Source organism: Triticum aestivum, chromosome 2D (genome assembly GCF_018294505.1).
Source record: "Triticum aestivum cultivar Chinese Spring chromosome 2D, IWGSC CS RefSeq v2.1, whole genome shotgun sequence".
Classification (NCBI taxonomy): Eukaryota; Viridiplantae; Streptophyta; class Magnoliopsida; order Poales; family Poaceae; genus Triticum; species Triticum aestivum.
This window is the reverse complement of record NC_057799.1, coordinates 487,665,441-487,692,352: the sequence shown is the minus strand read 5'-3', so window position 1 is coordinate 487,692,352 and position 26,912 is coordinate 487,665,441. Positions and strand designations below refer to the sequence as shown.

The following is a 26,912-nucleotide window of genomic DNA, read 5'->3' as shown; positions in this document are numbered from 1 at the left end:
CACTCCACACGACCCGTCAACAGCGTTGACCACCTTCTCATCTTGAGAGGAGTCGTCATCATTGTCGAAACGGTACCAGCAATCCTTGGCCGAGTGGCCAGGTTTGCCGCAGATCTGGCACCAGATTGCATTGGGGCGCGACCGGTTGGAGGAGTTGGAATTGTTGTGGCGGCCCTTATTGTTGTTGGAAGAGGGACGCCCGCCGCCGCTGTTGTTGCCGCAGGGGTTGCTGTTGCCGGTGTTCTTTCCCTTGCTGCCTAGCGGTCCCCAGTGGTGTGATCCACCACCACGGCCGCGCATGGCCACATTGGCGGAGAACTTGAAGCCGTCGCCAGAGTGACCCCCTTGGAAGAGGGCAACTCTCTGATCGAAGTTGCTCATCATTGCAAACATATCGTGGAGGGAGACCGGTGTGGTACGGGCATCGAGCACAGAGACGAGTGGATGGTACTCCGTCTCGAGGCCGGCGATGATGTACGAGACCAGTTCGCCGTCGCCGAGCGGCTTGCCAGCCGCCACAAGCTCATCAGCAAGTGAGCGCATATGCCCGAAGAAGCTTGCCACGGACTGTGTCCCCTTCTGCGCATTGGCGAGGGCGGCACGTATGTTGTTGACGCGGGACAGGGACTGTGACGAGAACATGCTCGACAGTGTCGTCCACAGTTCTTGCGCATGGTCGATCGATGTGACCTGCACAAGTACCTCCTTGGAGAGGTTATTCAGGAGGTATCCAAGTATCTGTTGATCCTCACGGATCTAGATCGGATGAAGGGGATTCGGTGAATCTTCCTCCTTCCCGTCCTTGTTCTTCATGACGACGAGCTTGGCCGGCTCTGGCATGGAGCCGTCGACGTAGCCGAAGAAGCCCGCACCACGGAGCTGCGGCATGATCTTAGTCCACTAGAGGATGTAGTTGGTGTGAGTCAGCTTCTCGGTGATCTGGCCAGAGAGGCTAGCTTGTGTGGCGCTAGAGGAGGCGGCCATGGCGGAAGCGGTGGTGGATGGGGATAGCTAGATGCGATGTGGAAGATGTGGATACCATGTGAAAACTAGCATGAACATAGTACCTATTCTGGTAGACGGCTCCGTGTTAATATGGGGCACAACCCCACAGATCGCATACATGGTTAGGATTACAACTTGTGTGCCAAGGGAGGGGGAGAGAGAGAGAGAGAGTTGTTGTGTACGTGCGTTGCTGAACAAACACAACAAGAGATGTAAATGCAACATACCATCGGTTCCTCTGAGGTACATTGCTGGATGTCTGGTAAACCCTACTACATTGTCAAAGTTTTATGAAATAATAGCAGCTGTAGGAGATGATTAACATCACAGAAACCCTCCATTTCAATATTTTGGTGGGCTGAGAAACTTGCCGAGTTAAGCAGATGTTCACAAATTATTCTTTATTCATGGATTTCCAGTGTCTGAATCTTTTGGAAGCCCCGCGGGTTCCTAGCATCTCATGGTAAGATACTGAAGATAAGGGAAAATTTTGGCTTCAGTTTCCTCTCCCATTGTTCCCAACACACCATGTTTATGAACTTCAGTATCTCTCCAAAACATATGAAAGACTCTTGTGCTGAATCCACAGCCACTGTAGCCAGTGTCACCATATCTGTAAAACAACACATTAATCTCACAATCTCTGCCTGCGGGTGATGGGTTGAAAGATGTTCAAGACAAAGTAATTGATCAAGACAGAGTATTGCAGGTCCTATGAGTATTGCAAGACTAAGTAATAACCTCGTCATACATGCACATTTTAGAAGTTTTTAGAACTTACTAAGCCTCTCTGAACTTACTTATACACGTGATTTCGAGAGTTTGGTGGTTTTCACCAATATTTATAACATGGTACGGACTGGCCCTGTCTCGACGACGATTTGTTTTGGGTGTAATTACTGGACTGGCCCTGTCTCTGCCCGTGGTAGTGGTACACCAGCCAAGGGAAAAAGATACTCCCACACAAGACAAGCGTCGATTGCCCCCCATCCGTGGCTGCGCGTCCGCCGGTGGCCGGGGGTTCTAATCCGAGCGATTCCCAATCCCAACCGCCGCTGGAAGACCCCGCAGCTCCACGACAGCGCGGGCAGACATGGCGCCCGTGCTACCTGCGCCGCCGGCGGTGGCGGCTCCTCCCACCTTCTGCCGCGTCTCTATCCCGGCCCGCAGCGCTTTCCCCTCCTCCTCCCCCGTCAGAAACCTTCGCAGGTTTGCGGCCAGGAGCGGCGGCGGCGGCGGCGGCCGTCCCGAGCCCAAAGCAGGTACATCCACCACCTCCTGATGCGCCCGCCGTCCTTTGAATAGGTTGAGAGGGGCATTTCGGGCTGGGTGTCTTACTCCATCCTCCGTTGTTCTGTTGCCCATGTGCCAGGTGATGATGAGAGCAAGGCCGTCCTTGACGCCTTCTTCCTCGGGAAGGCCTTGGCGGAGGCGCTGACGGAGCGGGCCGAGTCGGTGGTGGGCGAGGTGTTCAGCGTCGTCGGGCAGTGGCAGGCGGAGCAGCAGAAGCAGGTCCAGGAATTTCAGGTACGGCACAACCCCCGCCCTTGCTTTGCTCCGCATGGATAGTATTAGGGATATACTGACTAGTGTTTAGCTTTACCTTCAATCTGGCTACTGGACAACCAGATATGTTCCTAGGCCAGCTGATTGCAGATAGGCCTGTGAATTCTCAGTGCCAACTTAGTAAGTTCTTGTACATTCAGATGTCACACAACTAAAAACTAAATGATGTTATTCTTCTACATCCAGAAGTGCACACGCTTTAGCTTTTTGATGTCACATAATCCAACTGCTTTCCATGATTAATCATCATTGTTGATCGATTCATAATTTATAGACATACTTTTAATTTTCTTCTCTTAACATCAAAGAATTGCACTCACTTCTAAATTGCATTTTGGGGGATAATTGTAACTACAGGAGGAAGTAGTTCAGAGAGCCCAAAAGGCTAAGGAAAGAGCTGCTGAGGAGGTCGTTGATGATAAGGGACCAAAGACTCTAAAGGGACCTTCAACAACAATCGTGACGCCTGCACCTACGCCTCCTCCTTCTCCTAATATTCCCACACAGGCAGAACAGTTATAAGCGGCGATGAAGAGTTAGTGCTGCATGTAGACTCACTTTGTGCTCCAAGAAAGTGATGAAATTCTCCTATGAGATATGTATTGATCAAGTTGTCCTTTCTTTGATAGTGAATATCCAGAATATCAACTAGAAAAATCTATGGTACAAGTTCCGAGATGAATGGAATAAAAATCTGTTAGTTTACTACAGATTCTGAAAATAATAATTTTATTGCCTGTATGATGTCATACTATATAATAATATGTTCTCAGGAAACAGCTTCAAAGAACCTTTACAACCAGAAACAATGGTTATCTTAATTTACATTTTTCTTTCTTGAGAAAACTTCACAAAGGACATGTGAAAGGGTGATTCGATCATCAAATAACTGTAGCAGTAGAACCCCAAACTTGGACTCCTACTCCCTTTTACTGGTGGCCTTTGCATCTTCTTGGTGTCTTTATTCTGTCAAATAAACTGCTATTCAGTTCCCAGAGAAATTATGTGTGCACTGTGGCTAACTGAATATTCTCTTCGAGAGAAGTACTAGCTGGATTATGTATGCAACACATTTGTGACATGTGCTTTCCGTGATTTCAAGAATTTGTGTTGTGTCATAATGCTTTAGTCCATTATGAATAGTTAAATACATAGAATGCAGGTCTTCAAGGGAAGAGCAGAACTGCAGACTAACGCAGATTATGTTGGACGTTCTTGCCTAAAATGCAATATATTCCAACTGATGCACTGATGATGTTGAAAATTTGCCAAAATCATTGTGAAGATAGACAACAGGTAATTATGCAACTAAAGTATTATTTTTATTTTTATTACGTACTATCATTAAATTGTAACTATTTTTCTTATACTCCCTCCGTTCCTAAATATAAGTCTTTTTAGAGATTCCAATATGGACTGCATACGGAGGGATCTCTAAAAAGACTCATATTTAGGAACAGGGGAGTACATTGCATACCTGCAGAACCGCGGATGAGAATGATGTTGCAACTTCTAGTTTGCTTTTTTGATTCTTTTTTAGATGCTTATGTGATGAATTGTTGGAGTTAGAGCATAGGTATACAGCGTTGTTAGGAATTTGCAAAGTAATTTTTTATATGAATTTTCTCTAGAGTAGAACACACCATTGGTCATGCAGTTTAGTCACACAAGTTGCAGAATATTTTAAACTGGTTAAATACTTCTGATAATAAAATGTTGCAGTTTAGGGTGTTTTATGCCAAACTCTGTTAGATACTCTCTATCTGATTGGGCAAAGGCTGCGCTATGCATGGTTTATTTATAAACATAAATATCTCTACATTCTTACGATAACAACCTTAATATTGACCATTTGTTCACACGCATAAAGATGTCTTGCAACTCACGACCTTGCATAGTATTCAGGCACGGGAAATAAGGTACGACTTTACATGATATTCGTGGCACATATGGATGGTACAAGCATAACCAACCAATCCCCCCTTTGAGCAACTGTGAACTGGCTCAGTGGCTAGGGGAGATTTTAACACCCAATACATTGTGGATTCGAATCCTAACTTGCTCATTTGTTTCGCAACTTCTTAGTATCCAGGATTACAAATCGTGAGTTGAATATGTGAAGTATCATTCATATATTTAGATGATATCGACGTGCGGGCAGAACCATCAGTGGCTCAAGAAGTATAGTACTGCTGCAGCTGGGATCCATTTTGGAACTCTCTTGACACAGGTGAACCTTTGAGGAACTCCCTGAACCATTCAGCTGATAATTTCGGCGTTCTCTTCTGCGTCTTAAAGTCGACATGGTAGAGCCTGAATCTGTCCTTGTATCCCGAAGTCCACTCGAAGTCGTCGAGGATAGACCACACAAAGTAACCACGTATGTCAGCTCCTTTCCTTCAAACATTTCAACAAGGTTGGTTGCTATTCAGAGACTGATGCAATAGTAGCCATAATCATAATTTGTAGATAACATAAGAGCATATCATCAGCTAAGGTCTACCATATGGTAGGGTCAGCCCTGCATTGTATCCAATTCCCTTTTGCGTTCTCCAGAAATGGTTAAACGACCACAGAATATGCCGGGAACCCATATAATATTCTAGTGCAAACAGTTGGAAGCCAGATCTATGCATGAAGTGTCCAGAACAGCATATGTTACCTCATTGCCGAGACTAAATATGTGAGGTAGCCACTGATGTAATCAATTCTTTCTGTGTCACCAGTAAAATCTTTAGCAGTCATGCTGCTATTGCTTGCTTGAGCACAACCTGAAAATGTGAATTAGCCTCTACATATTTGTTACACACATTATTCTCTGTAACAGAACAATAATAGATAGACTAGCGATGGTCTTTTTTAAAAAGGAATACCGTGGGGGAGGCCCCACAGTCCATGATATGTACAAGCAGGTGTGGAGTTAACAAAAACCTGCATAAGACCGACAAGGGATGGTCACAAATGATGGGCTCTTAGCCTCTAAGAGAAACACATAGCTCACTTTGGTGTGACTACTATATGATCCAATTTTTTTTTGAACACACATCTATTGCACGTCACGTTGTACTCCCTCCGTTTCTTTTTACTCCGCATATAAGATTTGGTCAAAGTCAAACTATATAAAGTTTGACCAAATTTATATAAAAAAATATGAACATCTACAATATTAAAACTATATAGTATGAAAATACATTTCGTGGTGCATCTGATAATGTTGATTTCATATTGTCGATGTTTATATTTTTTAATGTAAAGTTAGTCAAACTTTACAAAGCTTGACTTTGACCAAACCTTATATGCAGACTAAAAAGAAACAGAGGGAGTACTAGAGAAAAAGAACACCAAGAGGCAAGAGGTACAGCTGTCAAACAACCTAACCCAGATATGACACAAGAACTATACCATAAGAAACATAATCGTTGGTTGACTGTTATTTATGCATATAAGCCACAAGCAGGCTAGTCTCTACTAACACTAGCTCTGATATCATTAGATGTAATTCTGGAAGGCCAGATGAAAAAACGATTTGTTTCCGAATGAGATAAAATGCTCCGATTGTTTCTGAACTCGTAGACATGTGCCAAATAGGCAGTGTCCTACTCAGACGACGCTCGTCAAAAGTGTACAACAGGTTCAAATACTAATTATTTAAGCTTCAGAAGATAGTAAAGAGAGAGAGTCACACCATTTTCTGTAATATATGTTGGGGTGTTGTTGTATCTTTGTTTGTAATACATGACCGCCTTTTCCATCCCATGTGGAACATCATAGAAGAATGGTGCTCCTGTATGCATGAGTGAGACAACAATCACTATTTGTTATTGTTTTTCTATTAATGACTTAACATGAATCAGTATTTAGCAATCTCATGTTTACCTCTTTACCGATAGGCACCCCATCTCGTTCTACTAAACTCAACACCCGCGCATCTCCATCCATAGGATCCATTTCACATGGTGAAAAGATGCAGTCCTTCGCATACCATGTGGAATAATGATTTAGTCCAATAAAATCCAGTTTGGTTGCATGTAGTTTCTTCTTCTGCTTTAATGTGAACTCAGGTAGGGTTGGACCCAAGATTTTGTGCATCTCTGCAGGATAATCGCCAAGAATTATAGGGTCCAGAAACCTATCAAAAACAAACAAAACAGGTAAAGTAAAAAGGTAGTAATTGAAGATCATGTTTATTTTGTTCCAAGAAATAATTGAAAAATAAATCTTTCAAAATTCTGTTACAGAAAAGAGTCAGTTTCTCTGCCTCGTGTAGTGAAACAAAAAATCATGGTGTTACTGTGAATTATGTCAGCCTGTTGACCTGTTTGTTTGTATTAGACAGATTTATTATCTTGTTTAAGAACACACTTGTTCTGAATTAATGAGGAAACAAAATGCTAATTATCCTGCAGCTATCATCTTATTGGATAGTATAGTATAGTACCTATTCACAAAAAAGAAGAAGGATAGTATAGTACCATGGAACATTGAAAGATATAGCCCGTTCAACTGCTAGTTGGTCGATTGTGGTATTTCGCAATGGTTCATACCATCTTGCGCTGACAGAAATTCCAATATATCCACCTTGTCTCTCCTATTAAGTGGCATAGATATTAAACCATACTAAAAATCCTCAGTTGATGGTGTTATATTATTAACTTCTATGGAATAAAACACACGAGGTGATGGTGTACTCGTATCCAAGAAGAATCTAATTTGTACCTGATAGTTATTTCTGTAAATGCTCACAGCGTTTGCATGTGAAAGTATCATATTGTGACCTGCTATGTATGGCTCTATTGAAGAATTTCCAAAGGCACAATTCCCAAACGGCTTCGAACAATGACCAGGAGGGAACCATCCATTCAAATAAGAAAATTTTGCCAATAAGTTAGGCTGATTCATTGTAACCCAGAATTTCACTCGATCGCCAAACAACCTGAAGCATACTTTTGCAAAGTAACCAAAGTCCTTCCTGAAAAGCACTTGAAAGTATGACAATTTAAGTTTTTGTTTTTTAATTCAGAGAAGTAAAACAAACTGAGAGGCACAGACATAGACATACTGGATTTCTGGACTCAACCATCCACCATATCGCTCTTCAAGCTCATGTGGAATGTCGTAATGAAATATCGTAACAAATGGTTGTATGCCTGGTTATGCATGCCATTAACAAATGCATATTAGAACCTTAAAAAAATTCTCCCGGTGCCTGGAATTTTCTGTTAAATACCTTTGTGCAGAAGAGCATTGATGATGGCATTATAGAATGCTACACCATCTGGATTTACATGTCCAAATCGGCCTCCTGCAGCAACAAACAATTTCTGGGACAATCTATATATAACTTTAACAAATAGCATAATCCCTAAGAAAAGCAAATTACATTGAAGTCAAACTCACTTGGTAGAATTCGTGTCCATGCTATGGAGAATCTATATGAGTTCACTCCCAAGGAATGCATCAACTCGATGTCTTCCTGAAGTAGGGAAAAAAGTTATTCGTTAGTCTGCACAAGATGAATTGGAATAGAGATGCATTGAACAGTATCAACAGTATGATTTAGCAGAAAACATACCATGTAACGATGGTAGTGATCAGCAGCAATATCACCATTGCTTCCATCCTCAATTGTGCCTGAACCACGGGATAAGCAAGGAAGGAAGAAAGGAAGAAAGACAGGTAAGAAGACATATAAAGAAATCAAGTTATTACAAGATAAAAGTGAACTATGTCTAGATTGAAACTGTGTAGTAATATGAATTCTGAATCTTCACCTTGCTTGTGGGTGTAGATATCCCAATTACTTAGGCCTTTCTTACCCTCCAAATATCCACCTTCAATCTGATGTTTGGAAACAACATGCTATCAGCAAACTTGAGGTTGCCTAAAAGAGGCCCTTGTATTATATAACAAGATAGCTCACATTACAAATCATAAATAAAATTCTAAAATGCACCAAAAGTCCAAAAGTGTGTACAAATTTCCCATGCCTTTCCAAGCAATCAGAACAGAAGATTTTTCGTTTCTCACATCAAAATATTTGGTATCCTTGACAATTGAGGGCATTATTAATATCAGATTTGCTGATGTTTACTAGAGAGCCTCATAACCGAACATTAACAACATTCCCTACAGTCCTCGGCTACAAATAGGCGTGCATTCCCGCTTTTTTCTGCATGGATGTGATCATTCGCGCTAATTTTACAACCACTTTCAACTGTTAAGCTTCATGCAAGAGAGCGAAGGCGCGCGAGACTCACGTATGACTCAAGAGGCCTCTACGTGGACACAAAGGGGGGCTACCAGTAATTTTAAATAAATTGCGAAAGACAGGACTTGAACTCAAGACTTTAGCTCTGATACCATGTTAATTTTCATGCACTAGATAACGCAACCAAAAGTCCAAACTGATGGAAAGGGCTAGCACAATCCACATATACTATAACCTCCCCTCTCACGTGTGACGAGAAAGACAAGTCAACACATGCAATCGGTAGAGAGCGACGGCGCGTGAAATTCACCTATGACTCAAGAGGCCTCTACGTGGACACAAAGGGGGGCTACCAGCAATTTTTAGTAAATTGCGAAAGCCAGGACTTGAACTCAAGACCTTAGGCCCCGATACCATGTTAAGATTCATGTACTAGTCAACGCAATCAAAAGTCTGAACTGATGGAAACGGCTAGGCAACCCACATATATACTTCAACACCCCGTCTCACGTGTGACGCGGGAAGTCAACACGTGAATAGACTCAGAGGTATGACTCAAGAGGCCTATACATGGACATAGAGGGGGCAGCAGCAATTTTTCGATAAATTGCGAAAGCTAGGACTTGAACTCAATACCTTAGCTCCGATACCATGTTAAGCTTCATGCACTAGCCAACGCGACCAAAAGTCCGAACTAATGGAAAGAGCCCGACAATCCACATATATTGTAACACCAACTACCCATCAATGGACGACCTTGCACCGCATTTTCACGGGGAAGAAGATAATTTTTCTGGCTTTCAAAAACTAGCCTGCTAGACTTAGTTCAAAATTTCCGAGTTCTTCTTCTTGAGCGTTGTCTTTCCGGATCAGATGATGACGGCGTCTTACTGTCTTTCAAGAAGAAGAACGACACCAAGACGATGTCATCGTCCGATCCGGAAAACTGGACCAAGGGTTTCCCCTGATGCTTGAAGAGGGGCGCAGATAACGACCATCGCAGCACCTCCAATAAGGGGACAACACCTGCAGGTGTCGCCGTTGCCAGCACGGGATGTAGGGATTTCGCCCTGGCCAAATTTCGAGCAATCCCAAGACGTAGGAGCACAAATCAGACAAGAGGAAGTCGAGCATAGGTCGGAACTGCAACTGCAAGAAGGGAGCCACGCCCGACAACGAAGGAGGCACCGGGCGCCGCCAAACGTGCGACCCTGAAGGATGGCAAGGTTGCGTTGCTGAGCGGAATGAGAGGTAGTGGGGATGCGACGGTGGCTGGAGCTCCAGACGAGTAGGGATTTGGAAGGGAGGGCAGATCCAGGCTATGGGGACATGGGAAGAAGGGGCATTGATGAGCCCAAGGAGCTGTTTGGGGAGGCAGCTCCTAGAGCGTGTCGGAATCAAGGATGCGCCGGAATGTATGACAAAACAAGGGAACCCACAAGATGGTGGATGTGGAGATGCCAAGGGGCCAGCGAGCCATAGGAGCTAGAAAGAGCGCAACTCCGGGGGGCGCCGGATCCGAAGCCGTGTTGGCCAGCCATGGACGCAGGAAGGGGCCACCCCTCTGGGGTGGGTGGGTGGTGAAGGAGACTCGCATGCAGCCAAACCTTACGGTCGGCGCGTTACAGGAAGAAACCGCCGCCGGGCACAACCAGACGCCTCCATTTCCGCCTCACAACATGAGTGACATCTACTCATCCATAACGCAGTACATGACTCGGTATGGCTATAAGTTGGCATACAATCTACGACTCTATTTTGAGTTATATTACTCTTCTGAGGAACAAACTCCCTAGCAATCATCATCGACTTGATCTCAGCAACTAAGTGTCCTTAAGAGAAGAACGAGATAATTTATCGCCTAAGAGCATTGAAACTGCCTCCGAGGAGTTTTCTTTTTTAGTTGCATTTCTTTATAAGCTGATGTGCAGCTAGATACCCTAAAAAATAAATGTGCAGCTAGATATTTACCGAAAAAGGCTTTCGCCCCGCTTTATATATAAAGCAATGATCATGAACAACACGGTACAACCGCACACCACCACAGCACACACACACCCCCAAGGCAGGATACATAGGCGCTAAGCGCAGCAACACACTCCCTAGCACTACCACTGCGAAAAGATGAAGCCGCATATGACGAACCGAGGGCTCCAAGGCGGCACCTTCAGGAAGAGAACGACACCGGAGCGCCGCCACCGCCCGATCCGATGATCAGAGTTTCCCCTGGAGCCGCACAACGGGCGATGAGAGCCACGACGACGCCTTCAAGAAGAGAATGAGCTTCGCCGCCGGCGGTCCGTCCGAAGATAGAACAGGTTTTCACCCCGGCCAATACACACCGCCACCGAACGCCACACCCTAGCTACCACGCCGTCCACACGGCCATGACCCCTAGGCAGCACCAAGCCGCGGGCTCTGCCCATGAGCACCGTGCTACCACCACCAGGGCTGCCGCCCCCGGCATCAAAGACCTTTACACCGCCTCACCCGAGACCGCCGCTACCCCAACCAAAGAGACGAGTGGAAAGGTCCCACCTTTCGCATCCCTGGGCGACCCCCAGTGCCGAAACCCAATAGGTTGGAGGCTTCCATCGAGTAGTCCATCAGCACCGGGCGCGAGACGAGCTCAGTCCTGCAACACCGTTAGTGAGATGAGGTCGGTCCTGCTGCACCATGCGCGAGATGAGCTCGGTCCTGCTACATCATGCGCGAGACGAGTTCGGTCCTGCCGCACCGGCGTGAGACGAGCGATGGACAGCAGCTGGGAGAAGGCCAGCCCTACGACGAAAGTAGCGCTCGGATGACGACGAGGATAGGCATCGAAGGCCGACACAAGCCGCCTATGGACGAGCCGACGCCGAAACATGCCAACCGCCGCCGCAGCCGACCTGCCAAGCCACCGTGAAGCCATCCACGGCTGAAGCAGCAGCCACACCGGGCCACTACCCAACCCGCACCACCCGCCGAGCTGCAAGCGTCGGAGCCGCCGGGCACGCCAGATCGAGCCACCACGAGCCAGCACGCCGGAGCCATCACCATGTCGGAACGAAGCAGAGGGGCCAACCTGCGCTGCCCACTGCTCTCACCGCGAGGGCGGCCACCGACAGATCTAGCAGAGACCATCCACCACTACCGCCCCTCACACGCGCCAGACCGGGGACAGAGCCGCCACCACGGCAGGAGCTCCCCCCGACCTAGCCTACCACCTGGACGGGCCCTCACCATAGCCGCACGCCCGGGGAGAGAGGGACCAGCTGCCAGCCAGGGAGAACCCGCTAGCCGCCAGCGCGCCCCGCGCCGCACGCCAAGATCCAGACCTAGTAGCGCCGGCTGGAGCCGGACGTGCCCACCACCGCCCGGATCCACCCAGCACGGCCAGCCACGCGACTGGCCCGCCGCCGCCGGAGACCCATGCCGAGCGCCGCCGCGTAGTGGTGCCTCGCACCAGCACCACATCTCGGAGCTCCACGCCCGCCCGCGACGGGATGACGCACGAAGAGGCGAACGGGACCCCACTGCCGCAGGCAGCAGCGAGGGGAGGAGAAGGGAAGAAGGAGGGACCGGCAGCGGGGGAAGGGGGTGCCTCCGGTTCGCCTCACGAGGGCAACACGGGAGGGCGACAGAGTGTGTCCAGTTTCTGAAAAGCTTGCAGCTAGATATTTCTCATCCGCAAGTTGTTCTATAGGAAAGCTATATGTAGTACGGAGTTTTTTTTAATGTATCGGGTTGTATTTTTTTTAACTGTTACGGGAAAGGCTCCCCACCCGAATCTATATCTATACCTACTAATAAAAGGGCTATTGCTTCTTACCGCCGTAATTTCATCCGTTCTCATCCATCCGTCGCCCGTCCACTTCACCATGTTATTTTCTATATCCGAGTCTGAGGTGGTACTAATCTTACGCTTCCTACGAGCACGCGATCTACTTTTATATTTTATGCGTCGCATTTTTTGCGCAAAGCCGACCCACTTATGTTGACCACGCAGACGGCCCATAGCAAGGCAAAAATACTATTTGCTGGTGGGTGGAGTCCGAACTCAAGACCTTTGTATTGATACTAATTGTCACGGCCAGCTGAGCTGTCAAGTGCTATGTCTAAACCAATGGTTGGTTCCTACTAAATAGTCCCACCTCGGTTATTTACACACAACCATTCCAGTTTATATACATCTTTCAGCTTTATTGGTAGCAAGGAGTTATCTTGGGAATCAACAAGCCAAAGATAAAGAGCGAGTTCCAACATGCAAGGTGCGAGAATTAACAAACCTAGATGAGAAAGAAAGAGAAGCTGACCAAGAAAGGAACGGAGCAGCCGGCCAATAAAGGAAAATTTTGAAATTTTGATCTTAAAGCTATAAAAAGAAATGATTTGTCCTGTTTAATTCTTAAAAAAATCTAATCCCTATTAGGAAACACACCATGTGCAAACAGAAAAAGAAAAAGAATACAAACACAACCATGTGAAAGGTGTGAACGCAATTAATTTGTATTTTTTTTGAAAAGCCATAACTTTTGAACTGGATATGGAAATTAAGATCCGCTCTCACTATAGGAATCCTCGCGACGTGCTCTTCGAAACTAGATCCCGTATATGTATGTTTTGACGAACTTTTTTGTGTGCAATTTAGTCACTGTTTGATGCAACTGTCTGACAGTCGGTGTGCAACTACCTGACAGTCGGTGTGCAACTACCTGACAGTCGATGTGAAATTTTCTCCCTGCTCATGGACACACAGTTTTCACTTATCCGAATATGTTTTGATCTTAAAGCTATAAAAAGAAATGATTTGTCCTGTTTAATTCTTAAAAAAATAATCTAATCCCTATTAGGAAACACACCATGTGAAAACAGAAAAAGAAAAAGAATACAAACACAACCATGTGAAAGGTGTGAACGCAATTAATTTGTATTTTTCTGAAAAGCCATAACTTTTGAACTGGATATGGAAATTAAGATCCGCTCTCACTATAGGAATCCTCGCGACGTGCTCTTCGAAACTAGATCCCGTATATGTATGTTTTGACGAACTTTTTTGTGTGCAATTTAGTCACTGTTTGATGCAACTGTCTGACAGTCGGTGTGCAACTACAAGGTGCGAGAATTAACAAACCTAGATGAGAAAGAAAGAGAAGCTGACCAAGAAAGGAACGGAGCAGCCGGCCAATAAAGGAAAATTTTGAAATTTTGATCTTAAAGCTATAAAAAGAAATGATTTGTCCTGTTTAATTCTTAAAAAAAAATCTAATCCCTATTAGGAAACACACCATGTGCAAACAGAAAAAGAAAAAGAATACAAACACAACCATGTGAAAGGTGTGAACGCAATTAATTTGTATTTTTTTTGAAAAGCCATAACTTTTGAACTGGATATGGAAATTAAGATCCGCTCTCACTATAGGAATCCTCGCGACGTGCTCTTCGAAACTAGATCCCGTATATGTATGTTTTGACGAACTTTTTTGTGTGCAATTTAGTCACTGTTTGATGCAACTGTCTGACAGTCGGTGTGCAACTACCTGACAGTCGGTGTGCAACTACCTGACAGTCGATGTGAAATTTTCTCCCTGCTCATGGACACACAGTTTTCACTTATCCGAATATGTTTTGATCTTAAAGCTATAAAAAGAAATGATTTGTCCTGTTTAATTCTTAAAAAAATAATCTAATCCCTATTAGGAAACACACCATGTGAAAACAGAAAAAGAAAAAGAATACAAACACAACCATGTGAAAGGTGTGAACGCAATTAATTTGTATTTTTCTGAAAAGCCATAACTTTTGAACTGGATATGGAAATTAAGATCCGCTCTCACTATAGGAATCCTCGCGACGTGCTCTTCGAAACTAGATCCCGTATATGTATGTTTTGACGAACTTTTTTGTGTGCAATTTAGTCACTGTTTGATGCAACTGTCTGACAGTCGGTGTGCAACTACAAGGTGCGAGAATTAACAAACCTAGATGAGAAAGAAAGAGAAGCTGGCCAAGAAAGGAACGGAGCAGCCGGCCAATAAAGGAAAATTTTGAAATTTTGATCTTAAAGCTATAAAAATAAATGATTTGTCCTGTTTAATTCTTAAAAAAAAATCTAATCCCTATTAGGAAACACATCATGTGCAAACAGAAAAAGAAAAAGAATACAAACACAACCATGTGAAAGGTGTGAACGCAATTAATTTGTATTTTTTTTGAAAAGCCATAACTTTTGAACTGGATATGGAAATTAAGATCCGCTCTCACTATAGGAATCCTCGCGACGTGCTCTTCGAAACTAGATCCCGTATATGTATGTTTTGACGAACTTTTTTGTGTGCAATTTAGTCACTGTTTGATGCAACTGTCTGACAGTCGGTGTGCAACTACCTGACAGTCGGTGTGCAACTACCTGACAGACGATGTGAAATTTTCTCCCTGCTCATGGACACACAGTTTTCACTTATCCGAATATGTTTTGATCTTAAAGCTATAAAAAGAAATGATTTGTCCTGTTTAATTCTTAAAAAAATAATCTAATCCCTATTAGGAAACACACCATGTGAAAACAGAAAAGAAAAAGAATACAAACACAACCATGTGAAAGGTGTGAACGCAATTAATTTGTATTTTTCTGAAAAGCCATAACTTTTGAACTGGATATGGAAATTAAGATCCGCTCTCACTATAGGAATCCTCGCGACGTGCTCTTCGAAACTAGATCCCGTATATGTATGTTTTGACGAACTTTTTTGTGTGCAATTTAGTCACTGTTTGATGCAACTGTCTGACAGTCGGTGTGCAACTACCTGACAGTCGATGTGAAATTTTCTCCCTGCTCATGGACACACAGTTTTCACTTATCCGAATAGGTGTGAATGCATTTATTTCGGAATTTCATTTTTCTAAAAAGCATAACTTTTGAATCGAACGTCGAAATTAAGATGCGCTTTCACCATAGGAAATCCTCGCGGCGTGCTCTTCGAAACTAGAACCCACATGAGTATGGTTTGATGAACTTTCTTGTGTGGAGTTTAGTTACCGTTTGGTGCAAGTGTCTAGCAGTCGATGTGCAATTACCTGACAGTCGATGTGCAACTTTTCCTCATACACCGTGGACATAGGTTCTCATTGATGACGCCTCTACCCAAACTATTTCCTACTAGTGAGATGTGCAACTTTGTGTGTTGCACTGGTCAACTGCCTAGTAGTCAATTTGCAACTTTCCCTCCGCCCCACGGATGTGCGGTTTTCATTGTTCATGGTCTTGGCCAGCTGCCTAGTAGTGGATGTGCAACTTTGTCTGTCGCCCTGGCCAACTATGCCAACTTGAGCATGCAACTCCATAGTTGTGCATGTGTGACTATGACACCGCGCGTGTGTAACTCCTACAACCATGATTGTGTGACTTTGCCTCCGCGCAAGTGAAACTCGCACAGCCGTGCGTGAACTACTATCTGATGAGAGTGTGCAACCCCGTAGTCTGTGCGTAAGAAACTATGTCGACGAGAGCGTGCAACTCCATGGCCGTGTGTGTGCGATTATGCCGCCGCGCATGTGCAACTTCCTCGGACGTGTGTGAGCAATTATGCCAACAAGAGTGTGCAACTCTGCAGTCATGCGTGAGAAACTATCAGACTAGACTGTGCAACTCCGCAGTCCGTGCGTGGGCACTATGCTGACAAGGGTATACAACTCCGCAATCGTGCCTGAGCAACTACTCCACGTGCTTGTGGAACTCCTACAACCAACGAGAGTGAGCATGTATCCTAACGAGAGTGTGCAACTCCGTGGTCATGTGTGTGCGACTAAGCGGGTGAGAGTGTGCAATTCGGCTGCCACGCGTGTGCGACTATGCCAAAGAGAGTGTGCAGCTCCACGGTCGTACATGAGTTACTACGCTGACGAGAGTGTGTAACTCCATGGTCGTGGGTGTGTGACAATGCCGTCGTGCATATACAACTCTCACAGTTGTGCGTGAGCTACTATGTCGATGAGAGTGTGCACCTTGACGGCTGCTCGTGTGCGACTATGTCGACGAGAGTGTGCTACTCCGTGGTCGTGGATGTGCGACTATGCAGCCGAGAGTGTGCGACTCCGCAGCCGAGCGTGTGCGACTATGTCGACGAGAGTGTACAACTCCACGGCCATGCATAAGTTACTATGCTCATGAGAGTGTGCAACTCAGTGGTCCTGTTTGTGCGACTATGTCACCGCGTGTGTGCAACTCCAGCAGTCGTGCGTGAGCTACTATGGCGATGTGCATCTCCACGCCCACGCTTGTGTGACTATGCCGACGAGAATGTGCAACTTCGTGACCGTGCGTATGCGACTATGAAGACGAGAGTGTGCAACCTTCCAGCCACGCGTGTGCGACTATGCCGACGAAAGTGTGAAACTCTGTGGCCATGCATGTGCAACTATGTGGCCACACGTGTGTGACTATGCCTATGAGAGAGTGCAATTATCGCAGGCCGTGCATGAGCAACTATGCTGACGAAAGTATGCAACTCCGTGGTCATGGTGTGTGACTGTATCAACTATGTACAATTAAATGTGTAAATGTGTCCTGCCTCTTGTGAAACTTGTAATACCTCCTTGTGCAACTATCTATACTTAAGTGTGCGACTACGACCTACATATTGTGAAACTTGTCATGAATTCCCCATGAAAATGATTCTGTGAGGGCTAGGGTTTATATTTCAGACCATGGCCATGGAATTCGAACTAGAGAGGGGAGGAGGAAGGTACAAGACGATACCCGGCTCTCGCAGGAGCTCACACCACACACGCAACTACTAGCCGTTATGCCGATCGCCACCTCAATCTATCCTGGCTACGGGTATAAGTATCGCTGGTCAGGCCCACTCAGGCCCAGCTAGCCGAGCGGGTAAGCGAGGCTGCCTCTTGGGCCGGCCTTCACTTTGAACTGCACCTTGGCGCTCCTCTTGATCGCTGACAATCCCTCCCCTGTTAAACCCGGCTTGACCCCAAGCCGGCGCCCTGGGAAACTTTTGCTGGAGAGTGATCTTATCTTCCCATGTAGCCATATCCAGCGGCGACGAACTCCATTTGATCAAGACTTGGAGTACCGAATCAGAGCCCCGGCGGACCACCCTCTGTTGCAGTACTTGTACTGGCACCTGAAATTGATCATCAGGAGAAGGAAGTTGCGAGAGCACCTGGTTGTGGGGAGCGATCACTTTCTTGAGAAGTGACACATGGAAAACAGGGCGCACTTTGCTGGTAGGAGGAAGACGCAGACGATAAGCCACTTCGCCAATGCGTTCCAAAACCTCAAAGGGTCCATAAAACTTGAATGCCAGCTTGTGATTCGCTCGTGGTGCCACAGACGACTGCAGGTATGGCTGAAGCTTGAGAAAGACCTTGTCTCCAACTGCAAACGAGCGATCCGAGCGGTGCTTATCAGCTTGGTGTTTCATACGTTGCTGGGCACGAAGCAAATGTTGCTTGACCGACTCCATAACCACCAGACGATCACTGAGCCACTGTTGCAAATCGTCAGACTGAATCGTATCTTCAGCAGATAACCCAAAATGACGCGGCGCATGCCCATAAATGATTTCAAATGGGGTTTTCCCAGTAGCCGAATGCCAGTTCGTGTTATACCAGAATTCACAAACCGGAATCCATTTAGCCCAGCGCGACGGGTGTCCACTGACAAAGCATCTCAAAAAACATTCCACCTGCTGATTCACGCGCTCCGTCTGGCCATCTGACTGTGGGTGTCAAGCAGAGCTCATGCGAAGCTGGACGCCCGATTTTTGGAACAGCTCACTCCAAAACTTGCTTGTGAAAATGCGGTCACGATCGGAAACGATAGAGCAGGGCATACCATGCAATCTGTAGACCGAGTTCAGGAAGGCCTCAGCAATAGTTTCAGCAGAGAATGGGTGATGCAAGGGAATAAAGTGCCCATATTTAGAGAGCTTGTCAATAACCACCAACAAACAATTGTAACGACCTGATGGAGGCAACCCTTCAAGAAAGTCCATAGTAACCATTTCCCAAGGCAAGGATGGTATTGGTAGAGGTTGGAGAAGACCAGGAGAAGGGATTCTTTCAGGTTTGGCCTGCTGGCATATCAGACAGTTCTAAACATAGGTTTTGATGAAACCTCGCATCCCTTTCCATCGAAACAACTGTCTGACACGCCTGTAAGTGACTGGAAATCCAGAATGCCCTCCCAATGGACTGTCATGAAAGGCAGCACATATCTTACTGTGCAATGTTGAGTCACAGCCCAACCAAACACACTTGCCCTGTCTGATTATACGAGCTCTGAGAGTAAATTTACTATTAGAAGCAGGTGATGTGGACAGCTGTTGCAAAAGATCCAAGGCAAATGGGTCTTGATCATAGCTTTTCAATACTTCTGTCAACCAAGCAGGTTGGGCAGAAGAAATTTGCTGCAGTTCTGGGACGATGTCCCCTGGTGTTGCAGGTCGTCTGGAAAGTGAATCAGCAGCACTATTTTCAACCCCTTTTTTATATTCAATGGAATATTGCAGCTCAAGTAGTTTGGTGAGTGCTTTCTGTTGCCACCTGGTATGTAAACGTTGCTCTGACAGATAGGCCAAACTCCTTTGGTCAGTTCTGATGATGAACTCAGATAACTGTAAGTACTGGCGCCAGTGTTCCACTGCTAGAAGGATGCCCAAATATTCTTTCTCATATACTGAAAGAGTCTGATTCCTGGGCCCAAGAGCTTTGCTGACATAAGCAATTGGATGGCCTTCCTGCATAAGCACTGCCCCAATTCCAACATCACAGGCATCTGTTTCTACCACAAATTTCTTGGAGAAATCAGGCAAGGCCAGTACTGGGGCTGATGTCAGAGCTTGCTTGAGAAGCACAAAAGCTTGCTGCTCATTGTGTGTCCACAGAAATGGAACTCCCTTTTTGAGAAGATTAGTAAGAGGCTTGCTCAGCATACCATAGTGGGCTATGAATTTCCTGTAATATCCAGCCAGGCCCAAAAATCCTCTTACTTCCTTAACAGACACAGGTGATGGCCAGTTCTGAATAGTGGAAATCTTGGAAGGATCAGTAGCTACCCCTTGTCCACTGATCACATGCCCCAAGTAGACAACCTGATTTTGTGCAAAAGCACATTTAGACAGTTTCACTTGCCACTGATGTTGCAAAAGCAGTTTCAACACTTCTTCCAAATGTTGTAAATGCAGTGCATAAGAAGCACTGAATATGAGGATATCATCAAAGAAAAGTAACACAAACTTCCTGACACAGGGTGACAATGTTTCATTCAGGGCAAAATTGAATGTATTAGGTCCTCCAGTAAGGCCAAAGGACAGCACCAGAAATTCAAAATGGCCCAAATGAGTCTGAAATGCTGTTTTGTGTTCTTCCCCAGGGGCCAATCTGATCTGATGATAACCTGCTCTAAGGTCCAGTTTGGTAAACCAACAGGCTCCAGCCAACTCATCCAATAGCTCATCAATAACAGGGATTGGATATTTGCTCTTTACTGTGATAGCATTTAACTTCCTATAATCATATACAGGTCTCCAAGTTTTATCCTTCTTCTGCACTAGTATCACTGGTGAAGAGAAAGCACTGGTGTTGGGTCTAATAATTCCAACATCTAACATCTCTTTCACTTGCTTTTCCATTTCATCTTTCAGAGCAGGAGGCAGCCTGTAAGGTCTGCTGGACACAGGTTGAGCTCCAGGGATTAAGGGAATTTTATGATCATACTTTCTCCTTGGAGGAAGACCAGATGGAGCTTCAAACACAGGAGCATATTTATCCAACAGTGCTTGAATTTCAGAGGGCAGTTCAGACACTGATGTATCTTCAGTCACCAACAGTGCTGACATTTCCACCAGAGCATAAACCTGAGGAACAACATCCTGACCCAACAAAGTAATTTGGTGTCCTGAGTGCTGAAAGGATAACCAATGAGCAACCCAATCTATTTGCATAGGACTGTTAGCAGCCAGCCAATCCAAGCCCAAGATACCATGGTAAGATCCCAAAGGAAACACTCTGAAGTTACTGACAAACTCATTACCAGCACGAGACCACTTGCCATCCAGTAATTGTTGAGAGCAGGGAACCAGATTTCCATTAGCCACTTTAACCATGTAAACTGGCAAGGAAGAGATGCCCTGAACAGTAGCTGCAACTGCACAATCAATGAATGAATGAGTACTTCCTGAATCAACCAGAAAAACTAAGGGTTGTCCCTGTAAATACACCTTCAGTTTCATAGTCGACACTGCTGGGTCTGAATTATCTCCTAAGGCAGCTGCAGAAAGACAGATAGCATTGGCCTCACCAACAGCTGTTTCTTCAGAGTCACTCAGATCAGAGGGCATGTTCTGAACATAACCCAACATTTCTTGCACCACGTGCAATTGAATTTCCTGTTTACAACGGTGATCATGAGCCCATCGTTCTCCACAGATGAAGCACAGACCCTTCAATTTCCTGTAAGCACGAAGAGTAGCCCATCGATCCTCAGTTGGGCCAGCACGAGCTTGATCTGTAGTTTTCTTATCCTCCTGAACCTTGTTCACTGACGCTCGAGAGCTAGTGTAGGGCTGGCGTTTGTTTCCTTGGTTTGCACTGTGAGAGTATGCTGTAGTTTCTCCCAACTCTTCAGACAACAGGGCCAAGGCATATGCGGAATCCAAATCCTCAGGTTGCTGAATTCCAACCAACAAGCGAACTGATGGGACTAATCCTTCCATGAACCTGGTGACGTAATGCACCGCATTTGGATTCGGCTCATAAGCTGTCAACTGGTCATACAGTTCAGAAAATCGCTCCACATACTCCTCCACTGAGCTGATCTGGCGCAACAGATTCTGGTGCTTGTTTCTGCCAAACCGAGACTGTAACAGATTACAGAACTCGGGCCAACTGACATGCGGAGCACGGCACTGGACAGATTCCAACCAATGCGCAGCCGTTCCCTCGAATTGAGCAGAAGCAAACGACACCCACTGCTGCTGCGGAGTGTTCCACAATCTGAAATAATCCTCACAGCGCGATTGCCACAGCTTGGGATTTGATCCATCGAAACGCGACAGTTCAATTCGAGGACCAAACCCAACAACTTCAGACTGGAGCGGACGAAACAATTCAGGAGTCGGAATGATCTGTCTCGAGGAATTGGCTTCGGTCGGCATACCTCGGGCTGGCGGGGGCACGTATTTGGGAACGGCTCCCTGGAGATCTGTCTCACCATGGAAATTTTCAGATCCCCTGATCCATCGCTTGGAGGCGTGGTTTTGGTCGACGCCGTTGGTCCTCGCGGAGACGAAGGAGCGGTGGGGCACGCCGTGGTGCTGCGGCCCACCCCGATCTCACCACGAAGTTCGTCGAGGTCCACGCCGATGGCGAGCTTGACGTCGTCGATGCGGCCCGAAAGCTGGTCCAGCTTGCTGTCGAGCTTGGCGAGTGCCGTGGACATTGCCTCGTTGCGCTCCGCCGAGCTCCTGGTGAAGGCGGCATCGAAATCGGCCCGAAGAAGCTCGTAAACCGCCTTAGTTTCCGGAGAAATTTTCTCCATGGCCTCGGCGCGGCGGCGGGTGGCAAATCGGGTGTGACGGTGGTGGATTGGAATATCCAGGACTCTGAACGGCTCTGATACCAGATTATGAGGGCTAGGGTTTATATTTCAGACCATGGCCATGGAATTCGAACTACAGAGGGGAGGAGGAAGGTACAAGACGATACCCGGCTCTCGCAGGAGCTCACACCACACACGCAACCACTAGCCGTTATGCTGATCGCCACCTCAATCTATCCTGGCTACGGGTATAAGTATCGCTGGTCAGGCCCACTCAGGCCCAGCTAGCCGAGCGGGTAAGCGAGGCTGCCTCTTGGGCCGGCCTTCACTTTGAACTGCACCTTGGCGCTTCTCTTGATCGCTGACAGATTCCCCAATTGATTTTTATCCGAAATGAAAGCAAAACATAAAGGGAATGGCACCCACGGCGCAGAGGGTCTAGCATGATTCAATCGCTACCGCCGGGAGGGGCACTATATTTCGAGTAGAGCAGGGGTATGGTGCTGAGCGGGCGCTTGAAGCTATCATTGCCGGACTCCCACCGGTCCGGCACAATCTTCCTGAATCCCTAAATCACACCAAGTGAAGAAGAAAAACCAAGCCAAATCCCATCGACGAATTAACCCAGCAAGCACGCATACGTACGTGTTTGAGCTGCCACACGAAGGTTGAGCTGCGACACGAAGACGTGGCCTCCATCGGATGGGATCGAATCACCATAGGAAGACGCCGGGGGTGGTGTAGGGCTCCGGGCGGGGTCGGACCTGACGGGCGAGAGGAGCGGCAGCGCAGGGCTTGCCGTCGTCGGGAAGGCATCCAGGTGGCGGAGCACCACATGAAGATGTGGCACGTGCAGATTAGGCGTGGAGCAACTCGGATCCGTCCGGGTTAACGCATAGTGGCACGCTAGAGGCGGATGGCAGCGGTCAGTAGGAGGACGCACGGGATCGCGGGCGCTCGGAAGCCATGGCTGCGGCTTAATCCTGCATGGGGCGGCGGCGATAGGATAGGGGAGAAGTAAAGGAGGAAGGAATAGAGAGGAAGGAGCCCAGCGGAGATGATGAGAAAGGGAATCGAGATGTTTTTTTTTTCTAGACAGACAATAGCGAAGCGGTTATTCCACAGCGCATGTGCTCACTTGTCACGGCCGACAGCTGAGCAACATGGACGGACAACAGCGGATGAGGAGCCTATCCAAGGCCAAGGCCAGAATATCACATTGATGAATCGTGAGGTTCTGGGCCAGTCTCTCGTGGAATCGTCCCGGCCGGAGTGGCACAGACTAGCGGCGGCGCTGGAGCGTCCAAATTGATCTGGGATGAGTGCAAGCTAATTGAACCAGCACACATAGATTATTCAAATTGGGTGCATATATACACTGGCGTAGATGTGAACGGACAGAATCGTCGTCAAGCACTTGGATGCATGCATAGGCGCAGATATGAGCCGACAATCTCAAACAATATATAAAAAAGGTGCATATCACCTGCTTTATCCATGAAGCATGTTCATTTTGTAGTCTTGGAACTGATTAAGCATGATTTTTCTGTTATCTACGAGTAGCTAGGAAAACTATTGTTGGGATGATATTTTCAATGATTACAATAGTATAACAGTGTGGCCAACTACCATAACAATGATTTTCCTTTTTATGTTTAAGTTAATATTGGCCAAAATATATATTTTAAGTCACATCTATTTTTCTCATCAAAGATGCATATGGTTGTGAAATGACTTACAAGACATAAGTTGCACCAAGGACAAGAAAAAAAAACTAAGTTCATATAGGTTGAAGTCTGGATATTTGTCCATATTATTGTTCCATGCTGACCAATTCTCTTGATCATCCCCATGGGATTGACCACCCTCCGACACTTCACACCGCAGCACCGTATTAAAATAGAGGACGTTAACACGTAAGGTTCTTGAGTCATACTTGTTGGGCTAGGAGCATGTAAATTTTATTTTCGCCCGTTGCAACGCACGGGCACGTTTACTAGTATATTTCAAAGAGGGTTTTTACATGAGAGTTATGAGGTACGAGATGACTCCGCGTGATTATTGAACACAATGCTAGATTTCTTGAGGACTTCCCCAAATGGGAAGTTAAAATTTTCTTGAGCAACGTAGTGTGTAACGATTGCAATTAAACGTTTACTGATTACTGAATTTTTGGAAAAGCAGAGGATGCGTCAAGTCATCCAAGTAGCCCCAATCGAGAAAAGAGGAGGACGCAGCCACTCGGTGCACAATTTCGGGTGGGGGTACCTGGTAGGCAGCGGTGGATGTCCCAAACAGGAAGCTCGTCGGAGGAGGGAAGTGGCCGCGATCGATCGCCGAAGCACGTCGGAGGAGCAGGTGAGCAGAGAAGAGCAGGAGAAGCCACAAGGCCGCCTCGCGCGCCATCCGTCCACGGCCGGCGCACCCCATCCACTGTGAGCTCTGCTCTCAAACCCAGCAGGCAGCAAGTGTGGATTCTCTTTTGGGGCGAGGCGATTGTAAGTTTGTAACGTGTCCACGGACGCGACGGAGGGACGATGCACCTGTTACGCTCACAGACCGGCAAACGTCGCGCCTGTGCGCACAGCCAAACAATGACCCTTGTAGACCTCATGCTAATGACAGGCAGGTAAGGTGTTGTGCTCGCCTCGACTGTGTGTTGATTAAGCTGCCGCGACAACAAATTTTGTTTTCTTTAACAGTGTTGCTAAGTCTCAGTCGACTGAAACTTCGTTAAGTCTCGGTCAATATCCATGAGATATTACATTGAAATCCATGCCCCCCACCCCGCGTCGCCACGCCCAAGCGACTCGGGGGCGGCCCTGCTCGCGTCCTCACCACAACCTCCTCCCTCCCTTCCCCGCGCCGCCGCCAGAGGACGCCGGCGGGCAAAGCACGCCGCACGCGCGGCTGATGGCGGCGGCGGGGGCTCTGCTGCGTGGCTTCTGGCGGTCTGAGGCGGCAGACCCCGCTAGTCTCGCCCAACCCCTCGGGTCTCTCTGCGCTGCTATCTTCCCTGCTCGTGGCGGCACTCGTCGGCGTCGTCCCGGTGTCCCTGCCGGCAGTCCCGTCCCCCTGTGTGCAGCGGCTCATCGCTGCTTGCTCGGGCGCTGACTGGTGCGAGGCGGGGGTGGATCTGGGGCTCCCTTCCTAGATCCGGCCGGTGTTGGCTGGGGCGCGAGGTGGGGTCAGCCGGTGGTTTCAGCGGGCGATGGTGACGGGCGGTACCAGGTGCCGCTTGCAAGTGGGGTGGGGGCGCGCAAAGGTGTGGTTGGGTGCGCGCGATCTGGGCGCCGGCCGCGGCGACGGCGGAAGGGTGGTCGTGGTGGAGCGGCGCACGACGGTGCTGGCCTGGTGCTCGTCTGGCAGCGTAGTTGGGGCGCCCAGGTCCGGCGCTGTCCAGATCTGGCGTCCTCGGCAACTGGGGCGGCAAGGACTCTGCTCCTGGAGATGAGCTACATGCGTGGAGGTGTCTCCCTCCCGTGGCGTGGTGGCGGCTCGCTGCTGGCTGCATGGCGGTGCGTGGCTGGGAGATGGAGGTTGCTGCCGGTGGCGGTGCTTGGTGGGGCGCTCATGGCGCCTAGTGCATTATGTGCCTGCAAACGCAAGTGATGTGCTGATGCTAGTGCTGCCATGAGGTGCGGGCGGTGGCGCGGTGTGCCTTGAATAACCTGTTCACAGGGTGTGTGAATGCTCAACTCGGCGAAAGCCATGCTCTGTTCAGAGCCGACAACGGTGACGCCCGTGGGCGCCACTAACCTTCCTAGAGGCGTCGTCAAAATGCTGACTTCACCACCCTTTGCTCAACTTCGGAGGAAACTCTGCTTCCAGGTCTACCTGGAACCGATGATGGCGGCGCAACCGTGCGTCCCACCCCTTCTTGAAGGTATCATCGAGAAGTTGGCTAGGTTGATTTGTTGGGTAGCTGCAAGCAGTGGGGTTGTCGGTGGTGGTGTGACTGGTTTGGGGTCAACGGTGGTGCGTGTTGGGGTCTGGCAACAACACTCCTCCGTGCTGTGGAGCAGCCATCTCTACCCTGTATGTATGTCCTTGGTGGTGTTCTGTAGGGGTTCGGTGGCGGTGCCTTTGTGTCGTTCCTCTTGCTGTGCAAGCTCAAGACCCTCTCATGGCCGCCATTGTGTTGCGGCGAGCGTCGTGCTCTTGGTGTTGTCTCAGTCATCTTTGCTCAATGACGTGCAAGAAGCCTCCCCGACTTGCTAATCGTTCCGAACTTCACTGGCAGAGCTCGTAGTCAAGGTTCGTGCTTGGCACTCGTTGACTGTGGTGCTCCTGTGTTGCGCCGTGGGTTCGGTATGCGCGCCAGTGCGGTGCGTTAGGTTCCTAGCAAAGTCTTAGTATTGTGTCCCTCGACATCACCCCACAACTATTTGTGTCTTTTATGGTGATGGTCTTGTTAGTCTGCTAGCTATGTCCTGCCTTTGGTGGGCGCCGTATTCTTCTCATCCTCTTGTAACCTCGTTACTTGTACGGTTTTCGGCCCGGTTTTTCTTATAAACAGGGTCAAATTGTTTTTTTTTAGAAAAGGAGGGTCAAATTGTTTAGGTTTTTGATCTGGTTTCCCTTGTAAACCGG

At 47.4% G+C, this 26,912-nt stretch overlaps 2 protein-coding genes across 5 annotated transcripts; one reads left to right on the top strand and one right to left on the bottom strand.

Annotated features, from left to right (window-relative positions):
* The first annotated feature begins 1,948 nt into the window (after nucleotides 1–1,948).
* LOC123054016 (uncharacterized) lies at nucleotides 1,949–3,276 on the top strand. Its single transcript, XM_044477661.1, has 3 exons — nucleotides 1,949–2,267; nucleotides 2,378–2,532; nucleotides 2,929–3,276. The coding sequence occupies exons 1-3, from the start codon at nucleotides 2,099–2,101 to the stop codon at nucleotides 3,091–3,093; spliced, it is 489 nt and encodes a 162-aa protein (XP_044333596.1). The 5' UTR covers nucleotides 1,949–2,098; the 3' UTR covers nucleotides 3,094–3,276.
* A 1,059-nt stretch (nucleotides 3,277–4,335) lies between these two features.
* LOC123054015 (probable inactive beta-glucosidase 14) lies at nucleotides 4,336–24,830 on the bottom strand. 4 transcript variants are annotated; one of them, XM_044477658.1, is made up of 13 exons: nucleotides 24,588–24,830; nucleotides 8,343–8,409; nucleotides 8,144–8,202; nucleotides 7,969–8,044; nucleotides 7,799–7,873; nucleotides 7,631–7,718; nucleotides 7,288–7,540; nucleotides 7,044–7,159; nucleotides 6,448–6,700; nucleotides 6,257–6,355; nucleotides 5,445–5,502; nucleotides 5,234–5,342; nucleotides 4,336–4,968 (listed from the first exon to the last, which is right to left on the bottom strand). In XM_044477658.1, exons 1-13 carry the CDS (start codon nucleotides 24,747–24,749, stop codon nucleotides 4,746–4,748), a joined length of 1,638 nt encoding a protein of 545 aa, XP_044333593.1. In that variant the 5' UTR covers nucleotides 24,750–24,830; the 3' UTR covers nucleotides 4,336–4,745. The 4 variants fall into 4 exon arrangements, with proteins under 4 accessions (XP_044333593.1, XP_044333592.1, XP_044333595.1 ...); XM_044477657.1 differs by lacking the exon at nucleotides 24,588–24,830 and adding an exon at nucleotides 22,965–23,381; XM_044477660.1 differs by lacking the exon at nucleotides 5,445–5,502 and having other exon boundaries at nucleotides 6,257–6,359.
* Between the last annotated feature and the right edge of the window lie 2,082 nt (nucleotides 24,831–26,912).